This window comes from Mus pahari, chromosome 8 (assembly GCF_900095145.1).
Source record: "Mus pahari chromosome 8, PAHARI_EIJ_v1.1, whole genome shotgun sequence".
NCBI lineage: Eukaryota > Metazoa > Chordata > Mammalia > Rodentia > Muridae > Mus > Mus pahari.
The window spans coordinates 49,134,570-49,154,659 of record NC_034597.1 but is presented as its reverse complement, the minus strand read 5'-3'; the positions used below and the strand labels follow the sequence as shown (position 1 = coordinate 49,154,659).

General features: G+C 45.9%; 1 protein-coding gene and 1 pseudogene across 1 annotated transcript in view; one reads left to right on the top strand and one right to left on the bottom strand.

Annotated features, from left to right (window-relative positions):
• The window catches only part of Fgf9 (fibroblast growth factor 9), a 41,482-nt gene extending 37,667 nt beyond the window's left edge, over positions 1-3,815 (bottom strand). Inside the window, exon 1 of the mRNA XM_021203556.2 lies at positions 2,755-3,815. Within this exon, the coding sequence (XP_021059215.1) occupies positions 2,755-3,031 (277 nt within the window). The 5' untranslated portion in view covers positions 3,032-3,815. The remainder of the gene's footprint in view (positions 1-2,754) is intronic.
• Positions 3,816-19,297: 15,482 nt separating this feature from the next.
• Positions 19,298-20,022, top strand: LOC110325088 (annotated as a pseudogene).
• The last annotated feature ends 68 nt before the right edge of the window (positions 20,023-20,090 follow it).

Below are 20,090 nucleotides of genomic sequence, written 5' to 3'. Positions count from 1 at the left end.
CCCCCCCACACACACACACACTGTGCGGAACCAGAAAGTAGAGATGTCACTTCCTTGGCGACACATTCTCCAACCTCTAGGATCGGGGCGGGGTGAGGAGATTGGGGCTTTTTGTTTGATAGTCTGGGTTCTGCGGCGGGCGGTACCTGCAGTCCTTGTCCGCTGACCCCTGAACGCGCGCGCTCCCCGCCCTTGCATCCTAGCACAGATACTCAGTATCTGATGTATCAAGTGCGCGTGGCAAACGTCCTATCTTAAAGATGACTACTGCATTTTTAAAAAGAAAGAAAGAAAAACTGGGAGGTGGGGGCGAAGGTACGTGGAGGGGTCCGGAGTGTGAGGGCTATCCAGTGACCTGGGCCCAGTTCTGAAGCACCCCGGGTTGGGACCGGGAAATGCACACAATAAAGGTGGCTTTGGCTGGCCGCAGCGCCCCTGCAGCCCTGCGCTCCGAGTGCAGCCGGCCTTCTGCTCCTGCAAGACTAGATCCGGATGCCTTCCCTCGGCTAGTGGTTAACAATAGCGTGCCACCCCCTGCACCGCCTGCAAGGCCCTTTGTCACCCCCACCCCCACCCCTTCCCCTGCGTCTGTGGCCTCGCCTGGCCAGGGGCCCCCGACCCACCTCCCAGACCCAGTGGAGCCCTACGACTCTTCCCAAACCCTGCTGCGCGCTTCAGAAAGAAGGGGGGAGGGACCCTGCATGAGACCGCCAAGCTCAGTTCCAACCTCCAGTCTGTCCTCGGTCCCCGCCACCAACTCTCCGGCTGCGGTGCGCACCTCCGGCGGTTCCCACACCGCACACCACCACCGCGCTTCCTCGGGCGGCGGCTGTCAGCGCCGCCAGACCCGCACTCACACACAAAGAGAAAGCAAGGGGACTGGACAGGGGCAAAAAAGAAAAGTCGGACACCCGTCACGCGGCCAGAAGGGCGTCGGTCCCTGTCCTCCCTCCCCTGAACCCCAGCGGTCCCCCGCAGTACGGAGGGGCGCACAGGAGCACTGTGGAAAGGGAGTTAGAACCCGAGCGCTCTTAGGACCGCGCGGAGCGAGAGCGACGCGGGGCCGGGGGCTGAGCCCGCACCTGCCGGCCCGGAGCGCGGGAGGACGGTGCTCCAGCTGCCCCGGGCATCAAGCGGGCTGCGCGGGCATCGAGCGGGCTGCCCTGAACCCTAGGACACTCGCTCCCCGCCTCCGCCGGCCTCCCGCTGCTTGGCTTGCTCCAGAAACCCGGCTCCGTAGCAGCCCTTAAGGTGGCCAACTAGACAGGCACTCCAGTAAAGTTTAGTCTTCCCCGGCGACAAGCAGGCAGCAGCGGTGTTTACTTATGGGGTGGTGGGAAGATAGGTTAGTTAGGTTAGTATTCGAAGGAATAATCGCAGCAATGAGCTACACTTTCTGTTTTTAAGCAGCGAGGGGGACACAAGTCAGTTGGGGAAAATTGACTGGGTTCACTTTTGAGCCCAGCCTCAGTAGTGAGCCAAGGGGGAAACCCTGGGCCTCAAGAATCTGGACTATCTTCATCCAGGCCTGGACCCTCCTCACCTCCGGGCAACAGCCACAGTCCATGAAGCTAAACACCTAGTTTAGATTTCGTTCAACATCTGGCATTAAGGCACGAGGAAGAAAAATCACCACAGGACTTGGTTTTACGACCTAGTCTAAGTGTTGTCAGGTGGGTTCACTCAGGAGTTAACTCCTTCCAACAGTCTGGTTGCCCAAACTGTCGATTTTTTTTTTTTCTTTTTTTAAGTAAGGGGAAAAACCTAGATTCCACACACCCCGCCCCCTCCCCAACGCCAGGCAGAACTGTGTTCGCTGACTTAGCACTGCACCACTGAAGGTGCCCTGCCAGGCACGTGTGTGGAGGCACGAAAGTGGGCAGAGTCCCCACCTGAGTCTGCAGCCTTCGGTGCTGAGTCACAAGTACCCTGCTCGGAACGTGAAATCTTCGGAATGCCCTTTAAAATGAGCCTGCAGCTTTTGCAAGCGCATGCAAACACTCACACCAGAAAGCCACTCAGGAAACCTACACAAGGCTACACGCTGTGGAAATTAAAAGGCGGAGGTTGGGAACCAATGGATGGAAGAGCCGGCACCCTTAGTGGGATTTCCGCCCCCACTCGGGTCAGTTTCCCCAGGGGCTTCTGCCCCGGATGTTTCGGATCTAAAACACGACTTCAGTGCTTCCCCCAGGTCACCCAGCAATCTTCGCCTGAGATATTTCAGACCAGCCACCGGGAATAAACAACACGCTTAATTTACAATTCAGGCAGAATGCTTATTAGAGGAAAAGGGAAGGGAGAAAAACTTAATTTGAGCAAGATACCAGCTACCTACAGGAAACTGGATGCAGTTTAAAGTTCTTAGTGTTAAAGCTTTAAACTCATGGAAATGGGTTCGTTAAAAAAGAAACTTCTTAAACCTTATCTTCTCACATATCCAATGAAAAAGCTTGGGCTTTGGGATATATTCATACTCACACTCACATACCCTCCTTTAAAAAAAAAAAAGAAGAAGAAGAAGAAAAGAAGGGCCTTCTGAGTGTGAAGTTGCACCAATGCCAGTCGCAGATCTGCAATTCCGGAGGCTTTTTCCCTCCCTGGGCTGGCAAGATACTCAAAGATGTGGGGGGCAGGGGTTATGAATATGAGAATACAGCCCTTCGAGCATCCCCATATAACCATCAGCTTTCTGGTAGTTAATAATCTGAACGTGTCACCGCGTGGACAGTGAGGGGTTAAAGGCATACCTACCGAATCGGCTGTGGTCTTTCCTGGTTCCCTGGATAGTACCGTTGGGGAAGATTTCTAAGTGAAATCCAGTCCTGCAGTACAGCTGCCTCCGCCTGAGAATCCCCTTTAAATGATCCAAGTCCGTGACTGCGGGTCCCCGGGGCAGCCCCCCTGCTTCGGACTGACCCAGGTGGTCACTTAGCAACACCGGACTGTCCACCGGCAACACCGGTACGTTCCCGAACGGTACCGCGTCCTGCACACCGAAATAGCTCCCAACTTCACCTAAGGGAGCCATCAGAGGACTCGGCTTTTAAGCACAAGAATAAACAATAATGATGGTATCAACCAGGAGACACTAGGCGAGGTATATCCAACTCCCCTCCCTTGCCGCAGTTGCAGACAGAGAGGGAAAAAGGGTTCTTTTCTTCAATCCATCCAATGCATAAATAAAAGTAATCGGCTGTTTCTCTGGCACAGGTTCAAGGTCAAACCACTGATAGTCTAAGAAGCCACCACTTTATACTCACACACTGACATTGATCAACACAGCTATGCATCGCTACATATGGAGCCTCGACTCTCAGCAGGCAGAAAGGTCTTCATCCCATCCGACCGTAATAGGGGAAAAAAATCCGTAGTTTCTCCATTTGCTTAGAGATCAGAATGACCATAGCAACATAAGTGCCTGGGCGATATTACAGGGATTTTTAAGATGCTCGGGCTACGTCAGAATTTACGGATCCTGACTCCAGAAAGGCATGCGCTGTTTTTACTCTCTAACCGACTCTGCAGACATCAGCATGAATCCTTCAAGGGGAAAAAAAAAATCTCACGTTGGCGGCGGCGACAAATCTCTCCTCCCAGTCCCTCCTCCAAAAAATAAGGATAATATAACAAAAAGAAGGGGAAAAAAACTTTCGGCGTCCAAAGCTAGTATCCAGAACGCTGCAGAGGCTCTGCGGAAGTCCAGCGGCTTGCAGTGAGAGGAGCGGCAAGCGGCGGGCGAGGACCGCGTCCCGGAGCTCGCGTGCTGCCCGGGCTGCCGCGAACAGGTGTCGCCGCGCGGGCCGCGCAGCGCCGTGGCCGCGGAGCGCTCCTCCTGCGCAGCCCCCGCCGGCGCGCAGAGTGGCGCAGGCGGCGGCATTGGGCCGGGTTTAAGGTAGCGCGGCGGCCGCCCCGCTCCGCCCGGTCCTAGCGCCCGCCCTGACTCCCGAGCCGCTCTGCCGCAGGCCGGGCACAGGCGAGCAGAGCGCGGGACTTCTTCGGGAAGACGATCTAGGAAACCCGGCTTTAGAGACGCCGGAGACGCGGTGCCAGAGACGGGAAGCAGCAGCCCGAAGACGTTCGGCCACAAGAAATCTAGCTAGAGACGCAGGGTCAGAGGGGAACTGAGAACGCAGTTTTCGCGCGGACTCTGTAACCTTGCGTCGCATTATAAAATAGACTGGGAGGGAAGGGTTGGTGTAGGGAGCTTGGTTGGACGGGGCAGTTTCTCTTTCATTCTTCAGCCAGACTCACAGACGCGCAAACTATATTGCAGGTAAGACAGTTGGGTGTGAGTCAGATTCATTCTCTCTCTCTCTCTCTCTCTCTCTCTCTCTCACACACACACACACACACACACACACACACACACACACACTGGTGGGCCGACACTCGGGTTTGTTAAGGGAGTTCTGGCTCGCATCTTTGAGTTGTTCGGGTCCTGCCTCCCCCACCCCGGGTTCCCGCGGCTAGGAGCAAAGGGCACCCAGGGCGCCTGAAAACAGCCCCTGTCCTTGAGTTCGACTCACGCCCCAGATCTGAGTGAGCGTCTTCAGGGAGAAGGTTCCAATGAGTTCTCTCTCGCCCCCAAACAAAGCTACTCAGGACGAGCTTTGCCTCCTTGAGCTCTACTTTGCCTGGAAGAAGTGAAAGGCTCAAGTTCCAGGGTTGCTCCATGGCCCGAAGCTCTCTGCATAGCCTGAGAGCCGGGCGGGAGCCGCCGGCTGGGCACGGACGCTGTTCGCTGCTCAGGGATCGCTCGCTGCGGCGGGTGACTTGGAAGCGGGAGCTCTGGTCCCGGGCCAGGGCTTTTGCTCGCGGCCAGCGGCCTTTGAGCCCAGCCCCATGCAGGGACAAAGAAACGCACTGCCCAGGGCAGCCAGGGGCAGGGGCCGCCGGTGGCTCTGTCCGCGCCCAGCCACCCACCAGCACCCCGATCCGCTGAGCGCGGCGTCCCCAACACAAGCACTGTCCCCGCAGCCCGCCCGAAGGCCCGGTCCCCCCCCCCCCGCTCCTCTTTGTTCACATTGTCTTAGACTCTCGGGTCAAGATGGTGAAAGTTGCTAAGACTTGAGCGCAGCTCCCGTCGGCGTGCGAGAGGGAAGCAAAGTCCAAAGACCGGAGCCCTGCGGTAGAGAAGCAAATAAAAGGCTTTTTTCTGGGGGAGAAGTCAGCCTATGGCGGCGAAGCCCTGGGGCTGGCCCTACTCCGACCGGAGGGTTTCGCCCCAAAGACGGAGGCGGCAATGAATTTGCAGATTTCGCTGGTGTTGGAGGTGCTCATCCCTGGAGCGACCTTCCCCTGCCCCCGGGGTTAGAAAGAGTGCTCCCGCGAGGCCCCAAGGGAAAAGAGTGGGGCCAGGTGACCCTCCCCCTGTCCACTCCCACACCTCTTTGCCGCAGTCTGGGGATCATCGGGAGTCCCGGCACTGGCTTCGTGAGTCTGGCTTACAAGTTTCCACTGCAGAAGAACCCTGCTGTGTGGTATTTACAGCAGTCTCATCCTTGGTGTTAGAGAGCAGGCTGTAACGCTAACTGCCTAGTGGCAGATACAAGAAACTGGGAGGAAGTGACACTTCTCATAAACCATTAGAGTAGCTCACATTAATCACCCCAAGTCTCCAAGGGCCCTGGATTAAGCAGGGACGCTGTTAGACCCTTTGGGTACTAAGTGCCAGGTTGATTTTTTGGAAAATGGTAGAAGAGATAGAATGAAATGCAGACAGGAAGGCACTTTGTAAAAGGATGGAGAAAAGGGCGCAGACATTTCCTCCAAGGCTGTTTTTCCACCAACTGTCTCCAACCATGTCTTTTCGGTCTGAATTTAGCCTCTTAGCCTATGAGCAAAGACCATTTCCGCTTTTGAGTCCTGAAGCATCCTGTCCCTTTAAAAGTGATGCAGCAGTAGGAGAGAGTAAAGTAGCTGACCCAGCACTTTTGTGGGTAGAAACTGCAGGCAGCCCTTTGCATCTCATTCCCACTGCAGTTAGTTTAGCTCCTTTCATCTGCATCCCTAACTCTGGCTGCAAGCTGCTTTCCTGACTCCCTGCCTCTTTGCTTGCCCATCAGGTTTCTCTGCTACTTACATTTGGTCCTTTCCCTGCACAGTGATAGAAACGATGACCTTGCTGTTTCCCTGACCTAAAAATGTTTTTTTCCAAGCAGCCAACGGACTCCCATGGCTAAAGGCTTCAAGGTGGCTTCAGAGCTATACCATAACTACAGACTCCCCACAGCCATCTTCTAGGATGTTTTTACCAATACTCTTCAATGACTTACAACAAGATGGTGGCTTTGCTTTCTAGGCACACATAGTACAACTAACTAACTGGCTTTATTACACCTGCCTGGGTGACTGTAAGAGAAAAAAAATGCACATGAAGCAGGTATAGACAATAGACACACTCAAGCCAGCTGCCCTCACCATATCCTTCCTCCTTGTATGCCTTCCGTGCATTTCTGCACATGGGGTATTCAGTAGATTCTAGTGGATCTCAATCCCCAAATTCTCTAATACTGCCTTTCCTCCAATGCCTTAATCCTCTCGTTTCTCATTTTTCCCCTTTACCTGTGTTTTCTATCAGGATGGCATTTGTCTTTTCTGCTATCATTTTAGTGCATGGACCCAGTCTGGGACAAACGATGGGATGTCTGGGAGCCTATGACAAGTAATAAATGCCCCAAGTGTCCACAGACCTGTATCATGGCGTCCAACATTCTACCTATGCTCACTGTGGTAAACAATGTTTCCCCCACTTCGTGGGCCCCCATGAGTTGCTGTGCACCCTGGCTTAAATACATATATGTAAACATGGCCATAAGTCTTCCACACATTTGAAACAGCCATTAGTTCTCTTCACCTGCCCTTATTTTGTTCATTAATTGGCGTGTCCTTTGTACACATGTACACGCATGTGTGCACACGCACGCACGCGCACACACACACACATACAGACACACACACACAACCAATCAGCACAGAATCCTTCCATTCCCTCCCAGTAACAATGGCTGTGTAGCCAGGGCACAACCCTCCATTCTCTATTCCCTCCACTCTCCCATCCCCACCCACAACCCTTCACGCTACTAATGGCACTGGGTGAAAGGGAAATGGTTTGGGTTCCCAGACTGACCTCATGGAAAAGTTTCAACTTGGTAGGCATGGAACCATTGCAGGGAGGCCTGGCTTGCGTCCAGAGCAGCAGACACTCCAAGTACTTTTGTGCTTTAGCCATTTTAGTCTCAAAACTGACTTCGTGGTTACTCTCAAAACTGACTTCATGATGCGAATGCAATTTTGCTGCATTTTTCCAATGAGAAAACTGTGGTTTATGAAGACACACCTACCATCCCATTGCAAACAAATGGTGAAGTCAAGTTCATGAACCTCAGAGCTACATGGCAAAGCAGTACCATGTATTATAAGAGACATGCTCTTGAAGAACACTTTATGGTACATACCTATAATCCAGCAATCAGGAAGCTGAGGCTAGGCATTGAAAGTTCAAAGCCACCCGTCCTATACAGCAAGACCTACCTCAAAAACAATAGTAAACCTGGGAAGTGGGTTTTTATGAAATAAATATTCATGAGTAAATAACTAGCACATGTACTTACCAGCCTGTGGTCCCAAGTACGTAACACAGTTAGATATATTACCTAGAACCTAGGTGGGAAAAGGATAAGAGAGAGAAGAGCACCAGAAACAGAACTTTAAAAAACAAAAACAAACCAAAAAAAGCACAAAAAGCATATGAACAAAGGCTTTTAAATCTCCCTATAGACACACAAAATTTGAACAAATTAAAAGACATAATATTTCTAAGTAGAAACAATCTCAATTTTGAAAATATATCATCCTTCCTAGAGTAATTTAAAAGCTTAGCATGAAGATGAAGGGATGGACTATCCAGAGACTACCCCACCCGGGGATCCATCCCATCATCAGCCACCAAACCCAGGTACTATTGCACATGCCAGCAAGATTCTGCTGAAGGGACCCTGATATAGAGGCCTCTTGTGAGGCTATGCCAGTGCCTGGCAAACACAGAAGTGGATGCTCACAGTCAGCTATTGGATGGAACACAGAGCCCCCAGTGGAGGAGCTAGAGAAAGTACCCAAGGAGCTGAAGGGGGCTGCAATCCTGTAGGTGGAACAACAATATGAACTAACCAGTACCCCCTGAGCTCGTGTCTCTAGCTGCATATGTAGCAGAAGATGGCCTAGTCGACCATCACTGGGAAGAGTGGCCCCTTGGTCTTGCAAACTTTATATGGCCCAGCACAGGGGAATGCCAGGGCCAAGAAGTGGGAGTGGGTGGGTAGGGGAGCAGGGGTAGGGGGGAGGGTATAGGGAACTTTTGGGATAGCATTTGAAATGTAAATAAAGAAAATATCTAATAAAATAAAATAATAAGTTAAAAAAGCTTAGCATGATTACAGTAAGAGTACCATCAAATTGTCTTATTAGCTACATTGATGCTAAAGATAATCAAAAAGAAAATTCACTTGACACATTTTTTACCAAGAAAAATTGAGAGGTTAACTGACTATAAGAACCCTACAATAATTTCAAATACCTTTAAATTCCAGTAAATAAAACAGAATTATAATATAAATAACCGGATAGGACAACAATAGTCTACACATTTTTTTAAATCTGAATACATAGTTGAATTTAATATAAGATAATTAATAAGGAAAATAAGCTAGTGAGTTCTGAGAGAAGGGAAGGGGGGAAGAAGTGAGTTTTCCTTCACACTTGAAATGAGGTCAGAGCTCAAGTGGTGCTCAAGTGTAAATTTAAATTGTCACAAGTGCTAAAGGAAACAATGGAGACTTTCCTTTACCCTCTGAATGGTAAAAGCCTTTCTAATTGCGATCCAGAGTTCAAATGCCTGAAAAAAGAATGTTGAAAAATGTAAACACACACACACACACACACACACACACACACACACACGTAGCTGCAAAGGAGGAAACAAAATTCAAAAGAATAAAAGGTAAAATAAAATGAACTGTGTATATCAAGTTGAAGGACTAATTTTCCTGTCTATGAGCAGCCTGTAATTGATTAGGGAACATACAGACTCTGCTGGACCTGGTGGCACATGACTGGAATCCCAGCACTGGGGAAGTGGAGGCAGGGGGTCAGGAGTTCAAGGCCAAACATAGCCAGTTCATGACCAGCTGGCTAGAGAAGACCCTTTTTCAAAAGACCTAAATCATAATAGGAATAATGATGGTGATGATGGTGATGATGGTGATGGTGATGATGCTGATAGTGATTAAAATAATAACAACAACAATAATGGACTGATGTCTAGTCTGATATGTGAGCCTGGACATCATCACTCCTGACCACAAAGAAAAAAGGCTGAACAGACTAAAAACTCAAGAACTCATCTTGAATACTTAATGAATTGAGGTCATGAGGCAAACTGCTGGAGAGCCAGGCAGACATCAAGTCACTGCTTCCAAAGCAGACTAGAGCGGTAGCAGCCCACACCTGGAGCCACGTGAGTGTCCTTACTTCAAGTTATAATTCCTGAAGTTTCAGTGTGCATAAGTGAGAGAGTTTTAAAAAACAATCCCAGGGGCATACTCTCAGAGAACCCTCCCCCCTTTTCCTGTAACTCAGATGACCCTCCCCCCTTTCCCAAGTTTATTTCCAGAAGTTTTCTCAGGTTCCCACTGTGAAGATCTGAAAAAGAATCCCTCCTACTTGCTTTGGAAGAGAGAGTACCCTTTTGGAATACACTCAGAGCTCCATTTTCCTGATCCTGAGGAAACTGTTTTTACCCCCAGCCTATCTAAGCTGGGAGGAGAGATACCCGACTCTAACATCTCCTGCCTTCAAAACCCCACTGATTAACAGACCAACCTAACCATAGTAATGCTAAGCACACCCCTCCTCCATACCTGCCATGGTTGTCATTATCAATTTAACACAATCCAGAATCACCTGTGAAGGAGTCTTGATGAAGGATTGTCTGCATTAAATTAGCATGTGGGATTGTTCTGATTAGGTTAATTCTTGTGGGAAAGCCCAGACTATAAGTGGGAGACACTGTTTCCCATGTTTGGGTCCCAAACTGCACAAAAGAGAGACTATAAACTGAGCATGGACATGTTTGCATCCTCTCTACAGTTGACTCTGTGTGTGTGGGTGTGCTCACGAGCCTCTGTGTGTGTGTGTGTGTGTGTGTGTGTGTGTGTGTGTGTGTGTGTGTGTGTGTAATTGCTTCATGTTCCTGCTGCCCTGGCTTCTCTGCTATGATGGACTGTGACCTGGAACTATGAGCTAAATAAACCCTTTCTCTGCTAAGTTGCTTTTGTCAGAGTGTTTAATCACAGCAACAGAAACAAAACTAAGGTCCTGCTTTTCTGCAGGGGTAAATACACTGAAAAGTACTGGAGAGGGAAGGACTGCAAGATTTAGGTCTTATATTAAATGATTTCTAGCTGAGGTATATTAATAATGTTTAAAACATAAAAAAAGATAGCCCACCGTCTGCATGATGCAGTTACATCACTTCTCAACCCCAGCAAATGCTACACAGTGTTTAATAACGACCGTGGAGTCTGAAATTCTAGTAACTGGTTAGAATAGCAGTTTTGCCCTCCCCAGTACATTCTTCCAGTAGTTATCCTCAAAGAAAAGTCTTCATCCCTGTTTCTTCTGCTCTCAGATCTCTCCAACTTAAGCTTAAGTTCAGCTCAGGCTCCACTGGAATATCTTATTGGTATCTGCTTCATTTGTCTCCAACTCTGACTGTTATTGGCGCTGCTAATGAGGTCCAAAAGCTTAAGGACACTTCTGTCTGGATGTGAAATGTCCTCATAAACAGGGACTTGTTTACCAGATGGAAGTGCTGCTTCCATGGGAGGCCATGAAACTTTGAAGAGGCAGGACCTGGGTGACAGAAGTAGGCTAGCAGGAGATTTCTGTGTAGGTCTTGGCTTTCTGATCCCTGGCCTGTGAACATATGCATAGCCACAAACCAGTGTCACCCCTTAGGAGGGACAACTATATGATAGATTGCTTGCCCAGCATGCACAGTGCCCTCAAAATGTTCCATCCATACTTCCATCTGCAGAATGACAGAAAGGATCTTTCTTCTAGCTTTTCCAAACGTCCTGTATATTCTTGTTGCTTACTATGCATTTTACAGTGTTACTATGGTATTTAAAGTCTTGTACTTTGTTCTGTATTAATTTGCTCCATGCTCTGCCTGTGCTTGGGGTAAACTGAGACACCTGAATCAGCAGAGAATCACTGACACCAAGCCAAATAAGCATGTGTGCACCAGAGAGGTGGGAGGGGCCCTCCCAAGTTCTCCCAGGGCCTGGTATATCTCTACATACCCTCTAATTTAAAGACATAAAAATGAACAGAAAATTTCTCATCAGGCCAGTTAATACAGCACACGTACACTTGGCTGACAGAAATGCATGGATGTGGACCCACGGTGAGATTTAAAGTTAGGGTGGGATCCCCAGCTTAGATTTTGATAAAGATAAATTCACAACATCTCCGACACCATTTTGTACTGGATGACTGCTTAAAGAAAATAGTTAATCAGAATTAGCATTTCAAATTTTCCTAGGCTATATATTGCAGCAAAAAAGAGAACACATTAATTCTATGAATTATGCTATCATGGAAACCCAATTCAACAACTACCCCAGCTTCTCCGTGCTGCAGAGCTCTTACAGTTTTACCAAGGTGCCCTTTCAAAGAAAAGAATACACAACCATTTGTTGGTTGTCTAGGTTGGGTTGGGTTGTTTGTTTGTTTGTTTGTTTGTTTGTTTGTTTTTTTGACACAGGGTCTTCCTATGCAGCTCAGGGTCACCTGGAATTCTTTCTTGAAACTGCCTGCCTCTGCATCCTGATTACTGGGATGTATGGATTTCAGCCTTGCACCACACCCAACTAAGAATGCTAAACAAATCCCTTTTGGCTAGAGAAAGGTAGTTGATATTTGGCCCACTTGGTCTTTATTACAGCACTCAGCAAAATATATGTGATAGCCATGAAAAAATATCTAGAGAGCATTTGTCCTCCAAACTCCCCCAGTTTGACTACAATGAAAAAAAAAAAAAAAAAAGGAAGATGAAGACAAGAGTGAGTCTCTTCATGAGCTAGCCAGAGCCAAGAGTGCACATCAGTCCTTTACAGGCATTCAGTTAGGAGTTATTGAATAGCATGGGCTCAAAGACAAATAAGAATATATGGCCATGCCCATTATATTATACATAGGTAACCCAGGGATATTGCAGTGCACAGAAACCACTGAAGGCTAAGGAAGTGAACTGGGTTTTAGAATACCAACCTGATGACCCTTCTCCACTGCTCTCCACAGAGCTGAGGTCTGATCATGCAGGATGTAAATGGGCCACCCATTTTATTTACATAAGTGTGATATTGTTTGCTTCAATATGTTGACTACATCATGAAGAGACAACAAGACGTTCTTGGTTCTTCTGAGTCTGTCCACATGGAAAGAGGAGTGTGCATTTTGAGTCATTTCTCCCCTCAAAAGTTAGGCAATCCAAGAGGCGAAGTCCATTATTAATCCGTGACTCTTTCCTAATGATGGCTCAGCCACATGCTGGTATGTATTTACTCATACATTTCACCTCACATCTTGCTCTTAGAATAAATGACCTGGGTCACTTTTCTGCTGATTTCAAGTGCTTTCTTATGTGGATTTCAAATACTATAGTAGCCAGCGAACAAGCCAAAGACCCCCAAATCCGCGACCTTTTCCTCAACAAAAATTATTGCCACCTGAAAAAAATGTAAAGACATACACAGGACTGCAGTGTCAGTTGGGGTCGACCAAGGAGGGACAAAAGGCATAGATTGCTGAGTTCAAGAAAAACGATGACAAAGCTTTGGAGCTCCAGAGAAATCTTTGCCCCTAATTTTTTTCTTTTTTCCTATAAAACAAGATGGAATGGAATGGGCTTCCATAGTCCATAGAGTTTTCTCACCAAGAAAGCAAAGATCTTGTAGCCAATCTTGCTGGTGCACACCTGTCATTCCAACATTTGGGAGGCAGGGACAAGACAAGAGTTTGAGACCAGCCTGGGCTTCATGTTGAAAATCTGTCTCAAAAGAAAAGAAAAGAAAAGAAAAGAAAAGAAAAGAAAAGAAAAGAAAAGAAAAGAAAAGAAAAGAAAAGAAAAGAAAAGAAAAGAAAGAAAAAACAAGAGTGAGGGAGGAAAAGAAGATGAGGAGAAAAGGAGGGAGAGGAAGATAATGGGGGATATAAGTAAAAAGAGGCTAGCAAGCTGGGTTGTATTTCTCAGAAAGCCTTCTACCAGGCAGACTGAGCCAGCTCCTGTGGAAGGCAAGGCTGAGATGAAGATCTGTTCAGAGCCTGAGTTCCTCCCCCAGCTGTGCAAAAAGTTTAAATAAACGGACATAGTCCCCAAACTACTCCCCTCCTGTACGATGGGTTGTTTCCAGGGTTTTTTTTTTTTTATTTTTAAATAAATATAAAATAAATGTATAGCTCCAATTTTAAAAAAAAAAAAAAAAAAAAAAAAAAAAAAATTTTAACCCCAATTTTTAAAAAAAAAAAAAAAAAAAAAAAAAAAAAAGCTTTGTAAAACACAGCTTATCATAAGCAAATATTGATTTTTACCAAACCAGTAAACTACTTTCACTAGAAAAAAAGAGGGAATGATGTTTATGGTGATGAAATAATGACAGGAAAGGTCCCTCTTCTAGGTGGTGATGATTTTTCTGGAGCTAAATGTTGTCCTTTATCCTAATAACTCGCTCACTTCCTAGCAGAAAGACAGTTTCATATCCTGCAGAGATGTTTGCAGTGATCACAAACAATGATTTTATTCAACTCATCATTTATGGAGAGCCATGTGCCAGCCTGCAGGAGACAAACTGAAGGAGAAGGGTCCTGCCCTCACTATGGCCTCTGACAATAACAATGGCGGAGGTGGCGCTCCCATTGTAAGTCTCTATGAATATTCAGAGTGACTGTACCAGGGCTTCTACCCGGGTAACAGGGGTAGAGGACAAGGGAAGGGCAAGTGAGAGAGATCTGCTGAAGGCCTGGCTGGGTAAACCTGGCATCCATAGGGTCAGCCTGCAGACTGGCAGTTGGAGGCAGGAGCCCATCCTCCATCCACAGAGGAATTTCTCCTTCCTCAGAAAAACTCATTCTTTTCTTAAAGCCTTTTTGTTACAGTTTGCATGCAGAATACCCCTCCAACAATTTATAAATTGAAGGCCTGTCCCTCAGCCAGTGACATATTCAGGTTATGGAAGCTGTATTTGTTAGCTTTCTCTTCCTGTAACCAAATAACAAGACCAAGACAACTACTAACCAAGGAGTTATAGAAAAAAAAAAAAAAAAAAGGAGTTTATTCTCAACTTGAGGCTCCAGAGGGTTCAGAGTCCATCGTGGAAAGAAAGCACAGAATCAAGCAGGAGGCATAGCAACGAGGGCAGGAAGCCAAGAGCTCACATCTCAACCAGGGCTGGCAAGCAGAAAGAACTGAACGTTTGTCCCTAGGTTTAAGCTCTCAGAGCCCACTCCCAGTGACATAACTCCTCCAGCAAGGCCATGCCACCCAAGCCTCACCAAACAGCACCACAAACTGGGACCATACGTTCAAATATCTGAGCCTGAGAGGGACATTCTTATTTAAGCAGCACAGAAGTCCAGTTGGAAGAAGTGGTCACTGAAAACATGCCTTTGGAAGGGGGTATCGCTCCATCAGGATTCCAGCCTCACCTTTTCCCTGGTCATGAGATAATCAGCTTTGCTTGGCTACTTGCTCTCTGCCATGAGGTTCTGCCTCACCACCGGCTCAGAACCAAGCTGGCCCAGAAACCAAGCACTGAAAACTCTGACGCTATGAGCCCAAGCAAAAGTATTTGTTACTTGAAGCTCTTTTTCTTGGAAATTTTGTGTAAATGAAGTAAAACCAACCAAAAATACCTTTCAACTGAATGGGTGATGCCCGAAAAAATGATCTAGAACAGCAGTTCTCAATCTGTGGGTTGCATCCCCTTTGGAGGTTGAGTGAACATTTCACAGGGGTCACCTAAGACCGTCGGAAAACACAGATATTTACATTATGGTTCATAAAGTAGCAAAATTATAGTTATGAAGTAGCAACAAAAACATCAGTTGTATTAAAGATTAGGGAAGTTAAGAGCCTCTGATCTAGAATGATCTGCATCACTTAAAGCCAACTGGTTATCCATATTAATTGCATCCATCTAAGCTTGAGTTTGATTGGATCACTGGGGCTGTCTGTCGCTTTGCTGGAAGACACATCAAATAGATCCTCACAGTCACTCAACACATCACTTCACTATTTTCTCCTGTTTCCTGGCTTATCTAAAATCCAAAGTGACAGCATAGACCACTAAGCCTAGAACTCAGGAGGCTGAGTCTGAGGTGAATGAAGTGTGGTGAATTGGAGACCAGCCAGGGCTACATAGCAAGACTGCTATTTCAGAAGGTCAGAAAGAATCCATAAAGGCCCTTGACACCTTATTTCATTTCAGACTCCACTGAATACAGTTCTCTCAGGAAACAGGGCACACTTATGCATTCTTTCTTCCCAAGGTCAGCCTGACACGATGCTCAATCATTAAAAACCAAACAACAAGAAGAGCGCTTCTGTCTGTAAAGAAGACCTTAAATGAGGCCAGTATTTTTTATTTGAGCAGGCTTTTTGCTTTAATCCTGGTTCTAGAAAGATAGAATCCATAATAAAGATGTTGCAAAAGGTGGTGATGGAGACAAACTGTGCATCCTATTGGCTGCAACATCAAATGCAGAGGGAAAGTGTAGAGAGAGAGACCTTGACTCTCACACTATGGATTCCAAACACTTTGTGACTGGTGCCCTATGTCAACCCTTGGTTTTATCAGTCAATTTCTTGTTTAAAGTTATTTTATCTACAACCCCTCCTAGTTATCAGAACTGACCTCATTTGTGCCATAGGCAGTTTAGCAGCATTCTTAACCAGGGCCATTTTATCCCCAGGAAAACTCAGCCACTGTCTAGAAGGCACGTTTGGTCATTATAACTGGGACATCCTGAGGACAGAGGCCAGGGTGACAGCAAACATTCTCCAGTGCACAGGACAAGCCCTTGCTCCCTAAAATGTCAGTAGTGCTGATCCTGAGACACTCTGGTGTGGATCTACTGTGACATCTGTCACAAGTGTCAATCTACTTCCTTAAAATCTAGATCTGTGAAGGAAGTTATAACAGAAAGGCTCGAGGTATAATGAACATCATGGGGTTGTTAGCTATCACTCATTAGTTCTTTACATGAACAGAATCAATAGGAAATATGGATATAGATGCCCAAAACTATGAAGAGAAGGATTTACTATAAGAAACAGGCATACGATACGGAGGTTGATAAATTCAAAATCTGCAGAGCCACGGCCCCAGATCAAGGCTAAGGCCAGAAGCCTTAGAGCCGGAAGAGTCTGAGTCACACTCCAAGGTCCCACTCCCGGCAGTGCTTACACCTCAGGTGGGCCTTTTATTTTCAATTTTAAATAAAGGAAGCCATGCTAGAGGGTCATTAGAAAAGACGACTGTGGGAACCTGTAAGCCAGGCTACCTTTTATTCTTTTCAGTTGATTGGATTAAGCTCACTCACATTCAGGAAAACAACCTACCATACTCAGTCTGTAGATCTAAATGTTCCTTTCATCCAAAATATTCTCTCAGAAATACTCAGAGTAATATTTGACCAAATATCTGGGCACATCTTGGAACAGTCAAGTTGAACCTGAAATTAAGCATCACCCCTCTGAGGACAGTTGGAAATGCCAGGAAGATCAGGAGTTAGTGTTTAACCTGGGGATGGTGGCAAATGCCTGTAATCCCAGCCGTTGAGAGGCAGAGCTCAAGGCCTGCCTGAGCTACATAGCAAGTGGTTCAGGTCAGACAGGACTGTATAGCATGACCCTCAATTCTTTTAAATGTCTAATGAATAAGGGATTGATAGACTGATATTCACCAGCATATTATCAGTTACTATTTTTATCGTAGAAGATCAATTACTGATACAGGAAGGTTTCTGGCCCTGACTCTGGAATCATATGCATGAAGTCTTTCTTTCAGAACCTTGAACTATAACACACTTTACCCAGACTTCAGAACCCTTGGAGATCTGAGTCCTTCCTTGCCAGAACCATAAAGACTAATCAACAGTTGGATTCCACTTCATGACTGTTACAACTAAAGACGCTAGGACTGAAATCTTAGGCTGGGTGTGGAGCTCCTGGCAGAATATTTGCCTAGCATGCATGGATTTGAGCTTCATCACTGGAGGAAAAAAAATCAATTGGTGACATTCACAATCCCAAATTAATATATCATCTAGGAAAAATATAGCAATGTCTAGAGTTGTCTGAAATTATTAAAGAAATCTTTATTTTATTTAGACATTCAACATACTAAGCAACTAAATGGCAAACTAGGATTTTATGTTAACCGCTAAGGTGAATGGAAAATGTACAAACCTGTGTTAATAAAATGATGTTCCACATAGGTTTTTGTTTACTAAGAGTCAAGCATGCTTAGGAAAGACTATCAACTGATTTTTTTTTTTTTATTGTTGATATCAAATGGAACCCCAGGGCAAGGGCTTGGTCCTGGACATGCATCAGGATTATATGTAGACTGATATAACGCAGTTGCCTGGGATTACAGACTTAGTGCTGGAATTTCCTTCCCTTTTGGTTAAAAATGCTAATTCAGCTGTCCCATTTAGGGCTAAGGACTTCATAGTCTCTTATTCTCTGTCGCGAATCCCCATCTGCTACAAGAACAGCTTTTCTGAAGCATACTAGTCTATGAGTATAAAGGTACGTATTTGGAGGTCAGTTTGATATCATGCCTGATTAGAAAATAATAGTAGGTTCTTCTCTAGGGCCTTTTACCTGCCATCCATGGATTCTTGACCTAGTTAACAGTACTGGGCATGAGCTCTGCATTCTGGAGCAGACCTCCAATCAGAGAGTAGTTGATTACCCCCCCCCCTTTCCTCCCAGTGAAAGATAACTATTCATTTCTGTAACTATTTCCTCTCAAGGTTCAGGGATTATTTCAGAAGAGAAGGACAAAAAAAAAAAATTAAGAGCCAGAGTTTGCAGAAGACTTCCACAAATGAGTGTGTCCCAGATATAATAACGCCATTGTACACAAATTCATCCTATTATGGTTGACTGCACAAGACCTGCGTACAATTAAGCCAGCAAAAATTCCAGCATGAATGGGGGAAGGTCTCATGATGTCCCGTCTGTATCTGATGAGTTATTGAAAGTTAAAGGCTACTAGTGGAGGGGAAATCAATTTTCTCTAGGGAGGTGCCCCTAGTAGGTGTCCCATGCTCCAGTGAATGACCTTATACCCATAAACATACAGGCATCACTAAATGGGGTCAGTGGGTCAATAAAAAAGTGCAAGTCAGGACGAGGTGGTGGAGAGAACCAGAAGAGTTGGAAGGGAAGGAATAGAGGCTGGATTCGATCTAAACACGTGCATGAAATTCTCAAATGAGAAATTAAGATGGATAATGCTGACCCAGAACTTTACTCAAACTTTTGGCTTGCTCGATCTCCTGGCCTGGACTTTGACAGCGCCAAGGTAAACAGTAAAACATAACAGTACTAGACATGTAAAGTGTGATTAATAAACAAAATCGAAGGCTACAATTTCAGAGCTACAATTTCTCCATAACTTTTTTCTCTAATCTGATTTGAAATAAAGATTTGGATCAGACAAAGTCTTACTAATGTTATTTTTCAAGTTAATCACCAAGCAAAAACATGTAGCATTCATTTTAATTTGATCAACGTCTAGGAGAAAATGTTCAAAACTTAAGACTATACATTTACAATCCATCTCTCTGCTAATGATACTTTAACATTCCTAAACGCTACTTCATTAGAGCTTAGCTTTCTCATATTAATGACATTTTGTCATTTTTGTCATAGACTTTATATACATGTATATAGATTATTTATACACACACAAGTGTGTGTGTGTGTGTGTGTGTGTGTGTGTGTGTGTACCATATGTGACATGTGACCCGATACAAACTCTATAGAAGTAAGGAATATTTATAGGATATGAGCTTTGACTTGGAAGCTGTTCCTGTTCCTAGACCAGTACAAGCTTTAAGACTAGCTACTGTAGGAGGAGCCCAGAGACATCACTGGGGCAAGCAAGAGCCGGATAGGTACTGGATGACTCTGTGCCTCGTGGAAGAAAATCAACTAAACATGGGCAAAGGAGATCCTAAGAAGTTGAGAGGCAAAATGTCCTCATTGGCATTCTTTGTGCAAACCTGCCGGAAGGAGCACAAGAAGCAGCACCGGGATGCTTCTGTCAACTTCTCAGAGTTCTCCAAGAAGTGCTCAGAGAGGTGGAAGACCATGTCTGCTAAAGAAAGGGGGAAATTTGAGGATATGGCAAAGGCTGACAAGGCTCGTTATGAAAGAGAAATGAAAACCTACATTACCCCCACAAAGGGGAGACCAAAAAGAAGTTCAAGAACTCCAATGCACCCAAGAGGCCTCCTTCGGTCTTCTTCTTGTTCTGTTCTGAGTACCGCCCCAAAATCAAAGGTGAGCATCCTGGCTTATCCATTTGTGATGTTGGGAAGAAACTAAGAGAGATGTGGAAAAACACTGCAGCGGATGACAGGCAGCCCTACGAGAAGAAGGCTGCCAAGCTGAAGGAGAAGTACAAGAAGGATACTGCTGCCTACAGAGCTAAAGGAAAACCTGATGCAGCGAAAAGGGGGGTGGTCAAGGCTGAAAAGAGCAAGAAAAAGAAGGAAGAGGAAGATGAGGAGGAGGATGAAGAGGATGAGGAAGAAGAGGAAGACAAAGATGAAGAAGATGATGATGATAATAAGTTGGTTCTAACGCAGTTTTTTTTCTTTGTCTATAAAGCATTTAACCCCCCTATACACAACAGACTCCTTTTAAAGAAAAAAACTTAAATGTAAGGCTGTGTAAGATTTGCTTTTAAACTTTACAGTGTCTTTTTTTGTATAGTTAACACACTACC